This window comes from Electrona antarctica (assembly GCF_951216825.1).
Source record: "Electrona antarctica genome assembly, chromosome: 24".
Lineage (NCBI taxonomy): Eukaryota > Metazoa > Chordata > Actinopteri > Myctophiformes > Myctophidae > Electrona > Electrona antarctica.
Window position 1 is genome coordinate 23,521,465 of NC_136803.1, and position 17,931 is coordinate 23,539,395.

General features: G+C 43.6%; 1 protein-coding gene across 2 annotated transcripts in view; it reads left to right on the forward strand.

Moving 5' to 3' along the window:
- The window catches only part of LOC306917307 (DNA-binding protein SATB2-like), a 63,387-nt gene extending 48,921 nt beyond the window's left edge, over positions 1 to 14,466 (forward strand). For both annotated transcript variants that reach the window (XM_079495460.1, XM_079495461.1), the window contains exons 12-13: positions 170 to 364; positions 12,090 to 14,466. In XM_079495460.1, the coding sequence (XP_079351586.1) occupies positions 170 to 364; positions 12,090 to 12,851 (957 nt within the window). In that variant the 3' untranslated portion in view covers positions 12,852 to 14,466. The remainder of the gene's footprint in view (positions 1 to 169; positions 365 to 12,089) is intronic.
- Positions 14,467 to 17,931: the final 3,465 nt, after the last annotated feature.

Consider the following 17,931-nt stretch of genomic DNA (forward strand, 5'->3'; position numbering starts at 1 on the left):
CCATGGCCGTTACAAATGCAGTATTTGTTTGATCTAATTCATGCCAATAAACATCCGATCTCTGTGTCTCCATCTTTCCCTTCCTTCATCTCTCTCTCTCTCTCTCTCTCTCTCTCCCTCTCTCCCTCTCTCTCTCCCTCTCTCCCTCTCTCTCTCTCTCTCTCTCCAGGGCTGGCTGTGTGAGTTGCTGAGGTGGAAGGAGAGCCCGAGCCCTGAGAACCGCACGCTGTGGGAGAACCTGTGCACCATCCGGAGGTTCCTGTCCCTGTCCCTGGCCGACAGGGACATGGTGTACGAGGAGGAGTCCCGGCACCACCACCACACCGAGAGGTTCCACACCGTGCTGCACCTGCCCGACTCACAGGTCTGTGCAGATTGGGTTCCCAAAAAAAAAAGAAGAAAAGCGTGACGAAAAAGCGTGACGAAAAAGTGTGACGGAAAATATATACAGTTATAACAGATTGGGTTCCCAAAGTGGGGTCCGGGGTCCCCTAGGAGTCCTTGAGCGAGTTCCAGGGGGTCCCCAGCTAAATGGCCCTTATTGGTCTGTATTTGAATTGAAAAAGCGTGACGAAAAAGCGTGACGGAAAATATATACAGTTATAACAGATTGGGTTCCCAAAGTGGGGTCCGGGGTCCCCTAGGAGTCCTTGAGCGAGTTCCAGGGGATCCCCAGCTAAATGGCCCTTATTGGTCTGTATTTGAATTGAAAAAGCGTGACGAAAAAGTGTGACGGAAAATATATACAGTTATAACAGATTGGGTTCCCAAAGTGGGTTCCGGGGTCCCCTAGGAGTCCTTGAGCGAGTTCCAGGGGGTCCCCAGCTAAATGGCCCTTATTGGTCTGTATTTGAATTGAAAAAGCGTGACGAAAAAGCGTGACGAAAAAGCGTGACGGAAAAATGTTTTACTTTGATTTTACAATATAAATTGGGGATCTCAGAGATAGAAATGTAATTCAATGGGGGTCCGTAGCCTAATGCATGTCAAACTGGGGGTCCTTGAAATTAAATGGGTTGAGAATCACTGCTAGAGCCGTAAAAAAAAAAATCTCTCATGGGGGTCCCTGGCATATCTTTCAAATGGGGGTCCGCGGGCTAATGAGTGTCAATTTGGGGGTCCTTGACATGAAAACATTTGGGAACCACTGGTCTAGTTGCTTCCGAGGGTGGCTTGCTGATTGACTGGTTGGTTCTTAGGTTGATTCATTGATTGATTGATTGATTGATTGATTGATCCATCAGCTGGCTGGCTGTTTGGTTAATTGGTTGCTCAGTCGGGCAGTAGAGCTAATTTAACTCTGAAAGTGAAAAACCTGCAGGCCCAGAACAGTACACCCCTCCTCTGCCCTTCTTTGTTTTCTTGGAAAGATTACTCTGCACAAAAACGAATTTCACCTACTTTTTGAGGGGCTATAGCGTGTGAAAACATGTACGTCACCAAGAGGAGGGCGGCGTCTGAAAAGCTAGGGACGGCCCTCTCGTGGGCATTAAATTCTAGCCCACATCACTCAGAATAGAGTGACGGTGGTATGTTTTTGTAAATGTTGAACGTTATGTCTCTGCGCCCGTGCGCCGTACAGCCGAGATCCAAGCCATTCTACGTCTTTTTGTAAACTCGTCAATCTGGGTTCCTTGATGCTGTCTCCATGCTGGAAAGCTGAACATCTAATTCCGTTTTCATTCCCTCGACGTGACCTGCTGTGGCACTTATTTACCATTGTGAGGTCAGTTTAAAAAAAGAACATATACAAGCACACTGGATAGTCGCTCAATGTAAACAAACCAGACAAGCCAACAAGTATGGGACACACTATATACAGCTTTTTGTCCTAACTCGTGTCACATTTGCCATTGACAATGAAAGGAGAATTTACGTCATATGTGTCTGAGCAAATCAACGCGATGAGAAGAGATGATTCTGATTTTATTTCCTGGTTCACGTTAACTTGTGCCTTCTTCTTCTTCTTCTTCTTCTTCTTCTTCTTCTTCTTCTTCTTCTTCTTCTTCTTCTTCTTCTTCTTCTTCTTCTCCTCCTCCTCCTCCTCCTCCTCCTCCCCCCTCAGTGTTGTGATGAAGTGAGTGTCATAAGGAGGAAGTCATTTTGTGGTGGCCACTAGCTCATTCCACAGTCAGGCAGCCAGAGACACAGGGCCTGCAGGGGGGGTTGGGATGTAAAGAGCTCCTAAACATAGTGCCACAGTACGCCCTGCTGAACACTGGCGCCTGAGAGACAGAATAACAACATGCAGAGAGAGAGAGAGAGAGAGCAGTAAGACAATGGGGGGGGGGGGGGGGGGGGGGAAGGGGGGGGAGGGGGGATCAAGAGATAGAGAGATGAGAGCTACTGTACGTCCACACACTTAATTGTTTATAGTTTATAGTCCTTGAAACCAGGAAGTGAGTTTTTTTTCTTTTTGCTTTGTACATTTTGTTACCCCGACGACGCTAAACCAGTATAGCCACACATTCAACGTCATTGGTTGGTTGTATACTACACTTGCACATTTGGGAGAAATACACGTAACATTTTAATTGGCTTCATATTGTAATAAACAAATCATTTGCTAATGATTGGGGAAAGTGTTATTTAATTATGTTCTGATAAATTGTTACATTTTCTATTTCAAGTTTAAATTTGAAACATTGAAATATCATGTGGGTCAACTTACTTGACTTGGATCAACCTACCTGGGGCAATTTGAGCCACATGACCACTTATCTTTTTAATAAATCATGGTTTCATGGCCCTTTCTTTGTCATAGATATAAGAGATAGAAGAGATCCTAAAATAGATCTTTGGATTTTACTGCCATCTCATTTTGCCTTGCTTTTGGGACAACTTAAGTAAAAGCTGTCTCATCATCTTACCCCGTTCTCCTAGGATGTTGTTTCCCACACCTTGTAGCATAATGGTCTATACTATCAGAACAATGGGATTTACAGTAGGTAAAAAAAAAATAGCAAAATGTGCCTTTCCTCTGTGAAATGTTAAGCGTGGTATTTTAATGTGGTTCGATGAAACAATCTTGCATCATCATAAACCTTTATTTGTCTACAGAGCTTAACCCCTTAAACCCTTCATACTATATACCGGGGTCCCCCAGGGCTCTATATCCTCCTCGGGGGGGCCGAGGCGATGCAGTGTGAGCTCGCAGATCCGTTATTCCTGACTGAATGATTCTTCGCCTATTATGGCATGCTTGTTTGGATGGATCCCCCGTCAGGTCTGTCAAAACGCACTGTACGGCAGAGGTCAGTGAGTGCAGAATATTATGAGAGAGAAGAACGCCAAGGAATGAGTGTGTATCTGCAAAGGGTCCAGCACAAAAGAATGACCAGTGTCTGTCTGTCTGTCTGTCTGTCTGTCTGTCTGTCTGTCTGTCTGTCTGTCTGTCTGTCTGTCTGTCTGTCTGTCTGTCTGTCTGTCTGTCTGTCTGTCTGTCTGTCTGTCTGTCTGTAGTAGCGGTAGTTGTGGATGTGGTAGTATCATTCTTTGTTGGTTTGCTTGTGTCTGCTGCATCCTTCTGTGTACACCCACCCAGCCGGCACCCACCCATACTCATCTCCACGGTCACCCCCCCCCCCCTCCATACACACACACACACACACACACACACACACACACACACACACACACACACACACACACATACACCACAACACATGGCATGCAGCTGGAGCAACGCACACATTATCGCATGCACATTGCACACACACACACACACACACACACACACACACAACGCTTGTGCGTGCACTGTACAGACATATTATCTACCGTCGATTTTGACGGCCAGGAATCCGTGTGAAAGTGGGCCGCCCCATGCGTGCACACTGACACACACGTGTACAGGACGAGCGCACGCACGCGCACAAACATGTGTGAACAAATCCCATTTGCGAAACCTTCTTTGGCCTGGATTTAATTTAACACACACACACACACACACACACACACACACACACACACACACACACACACACACACACACACACACACAGAGACAGGCATTACACGCACACATGCACGCTCCCCTACTGTGAATTTGTAGCAGCAGCAGTGGTGGCATTCCATGTGTGTTGGAAATGAAGTCAGCGTCATCAATCATAAAGTTGATTGATGACGATTACATCTTAATCAGCATGTCTCCAACCCTTGCTTCCTTGCACGCACACACGTGTGTGTGTGTGTGTGTGTGTGTGTGTGTGTGTGTGTGTGTGTGTGTGTGTGTGTGTGTGTGTGTGTGTGTGTGTGTGTGTGTGTGCATTTGCATGCATTTTCGTGCGTATATGTGTGCAAATTTCAGACACTATCAATGGCAATGTTTCGTTGATATCTTTAACATTCCTTGCATCTAAACCTGTAGCCTCTGTACACTATACAACATACATCATATCTTTTTTTCTCATTCAATTTTTATTTGTTTTCTGATCAAGGACAGCATAATCATTTTACAGCGTACAATAATTGAACTCAAAACACTCACTCACACACTCACACGTGTACGTACGTACGCACGCGCGCACGCACACACACACACACACACACACACACACACATACACACACACAAAACCCCCTCCCTCCCCCCCCATCCTATTCACAGAATAATCAACCCACAACACATCCGTTACATCACCGGGTCAGTAAGTCTTTCAGGTCTGATATTAGGTCTGTCCACATTGAAATTGTGCCCTCTTGGGCCTGATTGATCCTCGCCGACGACAATTCCAAATAAGCAATGTCCAGAAAGCTTCGCAGCCAATGTGTTTTTTAAACATCATGTGGGGGATTCCAGCGTTGTGCTATGATCTTTTTGGCTGCCGTAAGCCCAGCCAACCAGACCTTCCGTGTCTTTGCCGTAAGAGTTAACATAGAATCATCGTTCAACAGATGTACATATGGATCCATCGGAAATTGCACTCCCAACAGATCTGTCAAAGTCCTTGTAACTCTTCCCCAAAACTCGAGAATCCCCGGACATTCCCATACCATATGAACAAATGAGCCCAGGGTTCCTGGGGCACAGAATGTGCAGTGTGGGTCAGGTGCCAATCCCATTCGGTGCCTAATTCTCGGCGTTACATACGCTCTGTGACAGAACTTATAATGTATATACTGATGATTTGGATTCTTTGATGCTCCAGCCACATTATTCCAAACGACCTCCCAGTCTATTTCCCGCCCTTCATCAGCTATATCCCTATTCCAGGCCATCATTCCTGTCGAGGGGGCATATTTCTGGGCATTTAATTGATCATATAAATATGACACAATTCGTTTAGGGGCATTTTGAAACAAGGTAAGAATGGGATGGTCCTTCAATTCTGCTCCCCAGGGAACCCCACAGGCTCTACAAGCAGATCTAATTCTGAAATAAAAGAACAGAGAATGCCTATCAATCCCGTACCTGTTAACTATGTCTTGGAAGTCCATAATATTATTTGAACCATTAATATCTTGAAGGGTCCTAATGCCCTTCTCCTCCCAACTCCTATTAGTGAATGGCCTCCCCCCAGATAGCATATAGTTATTGTTCCACAATGGAGAAGATTTACACCACTTAGTTCCACACCCTATATATTTCTCTACCGCTCTAAACACCTGAAGTAGATATGAGAACATTGGTCCATAATACAAATTACATTTCTTAATTGAAATACCCATCAAAAGAAAACCTCTCATTCCCACAGTGTCTAATAATTCCTGTTCTAATTTTTCCCAAGAAGCTGTCTTATCCTCATCCATCCAAACAATGAGGTTTCTCAACACATAAGCCCAATGATACAGTTTGAAATTAGGACATGCCCATCCCCCATCAGACTTCCCATATTGAAGCACTGACCATTTAATACTAGGTCGCTTATTATTCCAAATATATTTCCTTAATAATGTGTCCAGCTTTTTCCAATAATTCGCTGGGGGTGCCAACGGCACCATTGAGCTAATAAAATTAATACGGGGCAGGACATTCATTTTAACCACTGCTATACGTGCCGGTACCGATGATGGTAAGTGTTTCCACCTGTTAACATCTTCTTCTACCTTTTTGGACACCAGTGAGAAATTTGTTTTAGCTATAGTAGCCAAGGAAACACTGATTTGAATACCCAAATATAGCACTTCAGTTTTAACTATAATCTGAGAGGGGATGGTCACGTCACTCCGATCAACATTTATAAGCATTAAAGCAGATTTCGACAGATTGATCTTGTAACCTGAAAAGTACCCAAACTTCTCTATAATTTCTAACACAACCGGAAGTGATCGTTGCACATCTGCCATATATACAAGTGTGTCATCCGCGTATAGCGAAATCGAATGTGATGTTGTTCCCACCGTAATCGGAGAAATCCGAATACAGCTCTTAATCAACTGTGCCAGTGGTTCAATGGATAAATTGAAAATTAAAGGTGAGATCGGATCCCCCTGGCGGACCCCACGTTTTATGTCAAATAGTTCTGAAAAACCTCCTCCGACGTTCACACGGGCTGACGGATTAGCATATAGGGTTCGAATCATTCTGATAAATCTTTCTCCAAATTTAAATTTCTCTAATACCTTCCAAAGATAAGGAAATTCCAGACGGTCGAATGCTTTTTCTGCGTCGACAAACAGTAGGCCGCAAGCAGGTGGGATTTTGCCTGTTGCACTTAGGATGTGGAGGAGCCTGCGAATATTGTCTGCCGCCAGGCGGTCCTTAATAAAACCGGTCTGATCCGGACTAATTAATTTCCCAATAACCGTCTCAAGCCTACTGGCCAAAACTTTGGAAAAGATTTTTAAATCTGCATTTATTAATGAAATTGGCCTGTAGTTCGCACATTCCATAGGATCTTTTCCGGGTTTTGGAATGACCGTGATCAGAGCTGTATTCAGGTCTCTATGAAAGAATCCACTTTCTATTGCATAATTCAAAGTTTCCAACCAAACTGGACCAATGATCTCCCATATTGCTAAATATAGCTCCACTGGAATACCATCTATACCGGGTGTACGTCCCTTATTGGTGTCTTTAACTGCTTTGAGTAGCTCTCCTAACGAGATGGGTGCATCTAATTTAGTGGTGTCCTCCGCTGTTAAACTAGGAAGGTCTAGATCTCCAAAGAATTCTGTAAAGTCTTCCTCTGACGGGGCACTGCCGCCCGTATACAGCTCCCTATAAAAGTCCTTAAAAGTATCATTTATTTCCTCTGTTGAAGACACTACACCTTTGTTGACACATCTAATAGCTGGTATGTTCCTTTTGGATTCCTGTCGTTTGAGCGTTAGCGCCAGTAAATGGCTTGGCCTGCTGCCCTCTGCATAATACTTGTGTTTAGTTATATGAATCATATATTCTGCCCTGCGTCTTAATAAATCGTTTAATTCAGCCTGTTTGGTTTTGAGCTCATTTTCTGTTGACATGGTGTAGCCTCCTTCAAGTGAATCTTCCAATTCTTTGCATTGTTGTTCCAAACGGGTGATATTTTGAAGTCGTGATTTATGTAAATGAGAGCTATACCATATTGCGTTATTTCTGATGAAACCTTTAACAGTTGCCCAAACCACTGTCACATCCGTCACACTATCCCTATTTATGGAAACAAATTCAGACAATTTTGTCTTCAATTGTGAAATAAATTCTTCATTTTTCAGCAAAGTATTGTTAAACCTCCATCTAGACGTTTTATTTTTAATATTTCCATAGTTAAAGGAAGATATCACAGGGCTGTGATCAGACAGTAGCCTAGGCAAAAAGTCAATAGAATGCACCGAGGACAGCAAGCCAGATGAAATAAGTATATGATCGATGCGACTAAAGCTCTTGTGTCTAGGAGAGAAGTATGTGTAGTCCTTTACAAGTGGGTTGTGCACCCTCCACACGTCCACTAAATTTAGATCTTTTATAAAACCATTCAAAGCCTTAGATGCAGAATCTTGAGAACTCGCCATAGTTAAAGAAGATTTATCTAATTTTCCATTAATCACAGCGTTCATATCGGAGCCCACATATAATTGGTAATCATTCAGTTTTAGCAGTTGTGCGGATATTGAGGGAAAGAAGTCAGCTTCAAAAATGGTTGGTGCATATATACTGATAAATGCAACCTTTTTACCTTGAATGGTTGTACAGCAAAATGTCATACGACCCTTCCTATCTGAGCCTATTTTATCAACAGTAATGTTTATGTTACGTTTCATTAGTATCATCACTCCCTTTGCGCGAGAGCCATCCGAAGAGGCCGTCACCATTTTATAGAACTTATTTTGAACCCTGGGTGTGTCTTCAAGTTTAAGATGTGTTTCCTGTAAAAGCGCAATGTTAATATTCTTCCTGCGTAAATAATCTAAGACCTTTGAACGTTTTTGTGGTGTATTTAGACCCCTGACATTAAATGATATAACATTCAAACTCTCTAACCCTCCTGAACCTTGGCACTGTTGTGAGTTAGTAATGGAATTAGGATGCGCCCCCCCCCCCTCCCTCCCCTGCCCCTAAACCCCCCCGCCCCCCTCCCCTGACTTTGTAACATCAGTGAGCAACACTTAGCAATGTCTACCACTGAACCCTGTCCGCCCCCCCTAATATTAATAAAACAAAAGTAAAACATACCCACAGGCAGTTATCAAAAGTAATAAAAGAAAATTAACATGTAAAAAACCTGAAATCGCCTTCTAAATCGTATACAAACACAACTCAAATAACCCCGTTCGTCAGAATACACTCAATAATAACCTAATTAAACCGTTGCCCAGCTATGACGTCAGCCCCACTGCATCCACCTCCACGATCCCCAGAACAAACATAAAATAAAAACATCACCCAAGCCTACAGGGGACCAGGTACCCGTGGCGCATTATAAAAACAAACCTTACATAACCATCCACATGATGTAAAAACATGAACCCTACCCCCTGGTAAAAAATAAAAAAAATAAAAAAATAAACACATTTTCAGACTGTATTTTCTCTCGTCCCCTTGTCTCTGTACAATAGTGCAATTGCTATGCATTGCCCAAAGCAATAATAATAATAGTAACGTATGATATAGGTGCCTTGGGCTTTCTTTGAATGAAAAAATAAAAAATAAAAATAGGAGCTACAAATTAAGCCCCCGATACAGCCGAATGTCCGCGTCTATTCTTATCCTGGTCGCAGGGATAGATACAGCTCACCCTTCGCCATTACGCCTCGCTGGTTTCCTCGCCGCCTCGTCCCACGTCGTCTAGCCGCGCTCCGTCCTCCACCGCCTCGTCATGTACGTTCTCGATCCGTACCGGAGCCCCCAGAATGTAGATCGCCTGTCTCGCCTCCTCCGCCGAGTTGAACGTCATCTTTTTGCCCTTGTAGTTTACCTTCAGAATCGCCGGGTAGACGAGATATGACTCTATTCCATCCTGCCATAATTTGGAGCGGATTTCTTTAAACGAGCGGCGATCCTTTGTCGTACCGGGACTGTAATCTGCGAAAAATAACAGCTTGGCTCCCCCCGGGAGGACCGGATTGGCCTTCCTCGCTCCCTCCAGTATCGCCTGCCGGTCGGGGAAGTGTAGTAGCCTGAAGATCATCGTTCGCGGCCCGGTCTGCTTGTTGGAGTAGATCCTGTGCGCTTTATCCACGGTGACCACCGCGTTACGTAGGGTTTTCAGGGTTGGAATCCACTTGGGTAGCATCTTCTGGAGATAGCCTCTCGGATCATCACCCTCTGCCCCAAGCGGGAGTCCAACCAATCTCACGTTATTAAGCCTGGACCTATCTTCTAATTCGTTCAGTTTCTTCTGCATCTTTAACATCTCAACACAGCCGGCATCATCGTTTCTCTCGGTTTTACGCACGTTGGCCTCCACGCTATCCAACCGGGTGGAGAGCGCCTCAAACTTCTCAGCGTGGTCGCCCAGTTGCCCTTTCAATGACTTGAGAATCTTGCCATTTTCTGCCAAACCTTTCTGTATCGGTTCCAGAGCTTGCCCAATCGCCTCTTTCACGAGAGAGGAGACCATTCCTTGCCACGATGCTAGCTGTGTCTCAATCGTTTGCTTAATTAGCTTAGCCATATCCTCCGGAGAAATGCTAGCCTCAGTAGCCAGTGCTACACGAGGTTGATTTCGTTGCGGTGTGAAGGCGAATGGATCATTTACCCCGTCCATAATGTGAAACTGGGTCTTTTGGTTATATCAATGTTGAAAAAATGAACAAAATAAACGGTCTGTGAGTCAGAAAAAATACAAAAAAGAGGAAACTTTATCAGAGCTCAGTGCCGTGCGGCCATCTTGCTTCGTGCCTCACGTCTCATATCACATACATCATATCTTGATTAAAAAAACAGCTTTATTTACTAACACCACATCAATCCCTCCCCCTCTCTCTCTCTCTCTCTCTCTCTCTCTCTCTCTCTCATGGGGATATGTCTAAAGGCCGTTAACACTGAGCACTATAGAGCATTGCAGTCCCGCCCCCTGCGAGGGCACCAGGAAATAATTCCCCATTCATTTTCCCCATAGACATTTCAAAAAGTATTTATTTGACAATAAACAAAAACAAATTGGGTCGTACAGATAATTTGAAAGACGAAAAAAAGGGCAGGGTAAAACAACTTCTTTTGTTGTTTTTCGTCTTTTTAATTTTTTGTTCGGCCCCCAAAAAATGTGTTTATTGTCATGAGTTGTCACCTGCCAAGTTGGCTTTGTCAGAGGATTTAAAGGTCTTTAAATAAATACTTTTTGAAACGTCTATGGGGAAAATGAATGGGGAATTATTTCCTGGTGCCCTCGTGGTTCTGAAAGGGGGCGGGACTGTGACACTATAACTAAATGATAACTATATTGTTCACCATTGTATTTTTTTATAGGTGGTGTGACTTCTGACATCCACGTATCCATTTGTATTATTCCATCAACTACATCTTCAAATATATATATATGAACAAATCAATGATTTTTTTTTTATGATGAACTAAATTGAATTGTCTGATTAACGATTTTAGCCCTATTTTGCCCTATTTCCTACAAAAATAGGTAAACCGACCGATCTACAAGCTCACAATGCATCACAACACGTTCGCTTGTAGATCATATTATTTCTGATGTTGTTTTTAATGAAAAAAGCTACGTTTCCAATCCAAAATAATTTTTTTTGCATTAAAATCAATTATCATTGTGTCGTAACCAATTAAATCGATTAACTGTCGCGCCCCTCACCACCTGCTCCTCAAAACGCCCCTCCTCCTAATCTTGTTTTCGTCCCACAAGTCATTGAAAATAGAAGTGGTAAAATGACTAACCCACACATTTCCTGCTAAAAATGCCGCCCCCCCACCCCCCACCGCTGTCTTCCCAACCTCCCCTAAAACCAAAATACTTGCCAGTCTGGCCTAACCTCAATATTACTCGAAACATACCCTGTAATTATTGAAGCAAGGGGGAGAGAAAAAGGAATTACTATTATCTTTATTTAGCCCCTTTAATTTTGACGGACCACAGATTTATAGCGTTGAGATTCCTGTGTTTGGGCGTGCTTAGCCACCCCACCCTGCTAATAAGCCCTCGTTAGTTGTACTTGTTTGTGTGATGAGCTTGGCGGCGTGTGTGTGTGTGTGTGTGTGTGTGTGTGTGTGTGTGTGTGTGCGCGTGCGTGCGTGCGTGCGTGCGTGTGCGTGTGTGCATGACTGCGTGTGTGTGTGTGTGTGTGTGCTTGTAAGGGTGGGCAATGGAGGTCTGGTCAATCAGACTTCCGCCCCAGTACCAGCATTTTATAACAGATCTCCACAACAGGGGGGTTGCTAAAAAGGGAAGTGACTTTGGTCAGTCTGTGGTTTCTGTGAAGTATTATGTTAATCGCATTGGGCATATGGACTGTCACTTATGTGCTATTGTGGCGGGCTCTTTCATTCAAAGTGCCTGCCGTCAGGGCAGACATTTTTAGCGTGGGGCTCCCAAGTGAGAAGCAAATTCAACTCTTTCTTCTTGATGCAACATGATAGCTACATAGCTACTGCGGTACACCGAAGGCATTTATTTAACTGAGTCTATAGTCATGCACGTTTGTGCTTTTTTTAATCCTGATGTAATGGCATCGATTGTGACCGATTTTTGGTTTTCTTCACAGGCACTCCACAGACTGCCCCTACTACTGCCTTTGAAGGACCCGTCCCCCCCAATGCGTGAGGAGACACACCACCACACCCCCTTACCGGCCTTGAGGTGTCCAGAGGAGGGGCCTCAGCTTGGTCTGGGCCCCAGCCCGGGCCCGGGCCCCGTAGGCCCAGGCCCTGGAGCTGGAGCAGGGGTTGGAAGTGCTGGAAGCGGAGGCCCCAAGAAGGCCCGCTCGCGGACGCGCATCTCCCTGGAGGCCCTGGGGATCCTGCAGAGCTTCATCGGCGACGTGGGGCTCTACCCGGACCAGGAGGCCATCCACACCCTGTCGGCCCAGCTGGACTTGCCCAAGCACACCATCGTTAAGTTCTTCCAGAACCAGCGCTATCACGTCAAGCACCACAGCCAGGCCCGGGAGCCCGGCGCCCTCGGGGAGGACGGCCAAAGCCCGGGCCCCGCCACCATGAACGGGCCCCTGGGGGCGGCAGAGTGCCTCGGTGCCACCGGCGAGGAGGAGGAGGAGGAGGAGGACGTGCTTTCGGGGTCCGAGGAGTCCAGCGAGGACGGGAGCGGTATGGTGGAAGTGTACAGGACAGAGGGAGGAGGCGACAGCGGGGGTGAAGGTGGAGGGCCGCCGGGGGTGGATAATATGGAGGTGGAGGAAGCGGAGGCGGAGGACAGAGAAGCTTTGGCCCCGAGGGGGGCCACCACCACCAACATGTCCCCTTTCAATGGTCCAGCAAGCCCCCATGACTCTGGGGAGCAGCAGAGATAACACAAAGGGAACAGAGACACGAGGTGAGACAGGAGGACGTGACGGGAACATAGGTCCCATCGCAAGAAACACCTTCTTACGTGGTAAAAACTAGAGATGTCCCGATACTGTATCGGTATCGGGAAAAGTATCGGATCGGCCCTTATTTGTCATATCGGGTCATATCGGTATCGGTGAATATGCCAGTCTAACCAGCGATCTGACACAGGGGTAAGGGGTTGACACTATGCCAGTCTAACCACAGATCTGACACAGGGGTAAGGGGTTGACACTATGGCAGGTAAATCAAATGTTGGGACATGTGGAGTTTGCTTTGGAGTTGCCCAAACTGCAAGTGCACATTTGAGTGAGGAGTCTGCTATAAACACAACAGGAGATATATAGCTAGATAGCTATAAACACAACATGAGATCCCGACACTGGTATCGGTATTCGGTATCGGCTAACACAGAAATTGAGGTATCGGGATCGGATCGGAAGCGAAAAAAGTGTATCGGGACATCCCTAGTAAAAACCAACACATTCTACTCGCCACACACACACACACACACACACACACACACACACTCAAAAAATGCATTGCAATTTTCGTGTGGAGGCAATCAATCCGAGTTTGTGGTTTAAGAATCCGTGGCAGCGACTAAGTGCTGTGACCAAAGGAAATAAGGGACATAAGGATGTTGTTGATGACGTTTTTGTAGCTTGCTGCTTCTGAGGGATCTGGTCAGTACGGGACTCGACAATAAAGAGGCTTTAGAAAACAAGGCAACAAAGTACCTCACACGAAAAGTGGCATATTATGGACCAATGGCGTGCAGCTGTTCTGTTGCGAGATCCTACACCTCATCTTTCCAAAACAGGTGCCCATATTTCATCAAGTATGTTTTTTTTTCTGCCTTTTTATTAGATTTTTTAAATAACTGTGTCTTTTCCCATGAGGCTTTATGGGGTCTATGCATTGACTGCCATACAGTATAAATGGGACAGCTTTTATTCTCTTAAGTGTTGTCCCACTCTCCAAACAGCACACATATTTATTGCTATTTTAATCAAAAAAACTCAATATTATTGTTGCCAGTATTGATGCTATTATTATTATTATTATTTTCTTTGATAGGAGTGAAAAACAGAAATGTCAATGTGAGAGAGAACTGGATAACACTGCAAAAAAAAGTTACTGAGCGTTGTACATCTCAAGATGTGAGAAATCTATATTTGTATTTACTGTTTCCAAAACAGACTGTGAGACAGTTTCCTGAAATGTTTACTTATATGTCATGTGACAAAATGTTGTGACAATCCAAAAAAAAAAGAAAAAAAGAAATGACATTTTGTGATGCCATCTCTGTCTTTAGGGTGTACTGTGTATGCGCTGCTGTGTGTGACATGACATGCATCATTGTGATGAATCAGGCGTATTCTTTTGCCCTCTATTTGTCTATTTGTATTCACTTTTCTTTTGACAATCATGTCTTTGTCTTGGACAGAGCACTTAAATGCTTGATTAAAAGTTTAATTTGTGTCACTCTGGTTTAGCATATTTTTCACATTGTCTCGAACCGTCGCACATGCACGGGCGGTCCGAGTGAAGTAGCAATCACGCAATCCGATTCCCACGGGTTCTTATACACCCGAGTCGCCGACAGTTTGGTTTCAGTACAATCGAGTGCGAAGGAACGCAAGATCCGTTCCGCAACTTTTCTATGGCATTAAACAGAAGTTCAAAGTCTGTTGTGGTCTGCATTATTTTATCCTCTGCTCTGTCGCACGGCAGCACTCTATGTTCTCCCAAACACCCAGTTTTAGTCGGACATTATCCCATCCCATTCAGGACGGGAACCCCCTTGTGGTGTTTTAAGCATTATGTTATACTTTAGCTATTGAAAAATTGCAGATCTCCAAGCTTGACATCTTCCCTTTTCTCTCACTCTTCCATGCACCTCCCTCATTCTCTCTCTCTCTCTCTCTCTCTCTCTCTCTTTGTCTCAGTCTGGCACAACGGGTGCTGCACAGCAGGCTCGTTAAATACAGATTAATTTACGAGTCCAGCTAACTTTCTGCAATTTCATGTCTCGCTTGCCTGCCAGGGCACTGGATAACAATCCAAAACTATTTCACGTCCGCCGTGTGCGATGCGCGTACGTAAATCGTGCCTGTTCTCGTCTCCTCCTCCATCTGTCAGATTTAGTCCCCCCTGAATTGTCTCTGGCACTGTCCTCAGTGCACACCTTCTGGTTCTCATTGTCACGCAGCGAGTAGTGCGTTGTTGTAGCTCCCTTAACCCATTCTGACCTGAGATCAGATTCTATACAAATGTCTTCTAAATCATGACTGTTTTTCTATATTAGTGGTGGTGCTCAAACTATTTCATGTCAAGGACCGCCAGAATTATATATGTATTTGGCCGCCGACCCCATTTTGAAAATATGTTGTTCCAGGGACCCCCAGAAGCAAATATTTGAGTTAAAAACGTTCGCTGGGAAAGAACACAATAATTATAATTATAATAATAATAATAATAATAATATAATTATTCACCACGTTTTGACAATTTTTCAAAAACAGCAGGTCTACAAGGTCGTAGCACGGCACTGGGTGCCGCGCTATGAGCTTGTAGATCTGCTATTTTTCAACAGCTAAAGTTTAAAATAATGGTTAAAGTGGTTAAAAGCTATAAAGGCGACACCGGTGCGGCCTCAGGTCTAAATGGGCTAACACAACAAATTGATAAAGTAATACACAGTACACTACGAGAAGGGAGTAATATGAACGCCAGTTGCAAAGTTCTAAAAATTTAAATAAAAGTATATAGTATAGAAATATGGGAAAAAATACATTGTATTTGTTATATACAATCAATGAAATCTACTGTACAATGACATTCACGTCACATGTATTATATTCCATCCTGATTGCTACGATTGGCTTCAAACGTTTGCAGAACTGGTCCGTTTTGCATAACATGCGGCAAATTATGAACGCATATTCCCTCTAGGCCAAGAAAGAAATGACACTTTACATTTTTCAAAAATGGGGACAATATAACAGGCCAATTCACATTTTGGCCTATAACTCTTGAACTGTACAGTAGGTCATACAATCTTATTTTTCCCCGAGATGCCTTGGAACATTACACAACTCCCCAAATAGGCCACGGCCATTTCCACCTTTCATGTCATTTATTTTCAGCTGATTGGCCGAGCACGGCATGTGATGTATATGATGTATGATCAATCAATCAATCAATCAATCAATCAATCAATCAGTTTGTCGCTGCAAAAAATAACTTATGCTGTTATCATGCCAGTATCATGTCAAACATGGTCAGTTTCTCTCATAAATGCCTCTAAAGGGTTAAGCATTTCTTTCTCACTTGCGTCTTCCATGCTTCTGTGGAAGAAGTGATCTGTCAGAGGTTTATAAGCAGAAGGCTTAGCGATCAAAACAGCTGAGGAATATTTCCGCACTCCATCTGAACTCAGAAAGGCATCTAGGTCAAGCATTTGGTTCTTAGGTGAATCTTCCATGCCTTTGTAGCACAAAGGATGTACCAGGAGTTCATAAACCGAAGGTTTAGGATTCAGATCTGCTATAAAGGAACATTTTCGCACACCTAAAAGGTAATCTGAACTCTAAAAGGATATTTCTTTGGTTCTCACGCATAACTTCCATGCTTCTGTGTCACGAGAGCTATGTCTGTGACTCTGTCTCTGTGACTCTGTGGTCAATTACTCAGGTGTAAGCAGTCACTGATTAGCCCCTCCTCTATAAAGCCATGGTGGCCATTTTGTCTTTCCTGTTTGGTATTTCTTTGTTTGCACTGGCTGAGCAAAGTAGGAAACTGCTTGTTTCAACAACTGCCACTAGTTTTTAAATGATTTATTGTGTGAACCAGATCGAGCTGGAGGCGACTGAGGAGGGCTCTTGACTTGGACCCAGCTTCTATCCACTGCATGGTGTCTGTATAAAGTCTAGTCTAGTGTTTAAGATGGTTTTGCAGTGTTTCCCTTTTGGCTTGAGTGGTTTGTTTGAAACCTCACCATACTAACACTTCTCTCTCTCTTTTCCCCTACAGTCTGACTGGTTTTACATTAAAAAGAAAATGTGATTCTGATGAATAAACTACCAGTAACTTCCATTTGGACAGTGCCTGAGCTGAATGTGCTTTAATACAGTGTCTGGTTTAAAATAAATGCACTTTTGTCAACTTGAGAAGCACAACTGTGATCCCTTTCTTATGTGAACCTGTGTTGTGTTGTTGTTCATTGTGGTTACCTTAGCTAGGACTTTTAATGTATTTCTTAGGTGAAACTCCCAAGGTGGCATATAGTCAAATTTACTGAGCTGTTCTTACTCTGCCATGGTTATGTATACAATGTTCACAATTTGTGAACTTAATTCTTGATTGGTGTTTGTTGCAATATAAATACATGAAATGGAAGTGGTTGGATTCCATTTAAATAATGTATCCTTAAGTCACTACAGCTACAATTGCTCAAAACAGAATGCAGTTCACAGGTAGGCCTACTGTGCTCAGCCTATAGTTGATCATTGGTTTGACATGCTGCATGCCATGAGTGTTAGAGGCATTTTCTCAGAATTAAGATATAAAGATGAACCGTGGTCCTCATTATATAGCACTGTTTGAGAAACTAGATAAACTTGGAAGCCATATTTTATAATACAGCACTGTTTGAGAAACTAGATAAACTTAAGCCACATGACCTGCACTAACTTCTCAAACAAAAGATGTCACTTTTTTAAATTCCTACATTGACATCGGAATAGTATATGAAGTTATGATATACTATGTCATAATAATTAAGTTGTAAAAAACTATAGTTAAAACATTTAGTGCTACAGTGCTCTAGTTAAAAAATGAAAGTCATACAATGTCACTGTTATTCTTGTTAGCCTAAATTGTTCACAGCACAGCTGTTTTGATTGGTGTTTGTTGAAATAAATAAATTTTATGTAAGTGGTTGGATTCAATTTTCATCCCGTGTCACTCGGTACAAAACAGAATGGAGTTCACAAGTATGGGTCTCAGCCTATAATTGATTATTAATTTGATATTTGT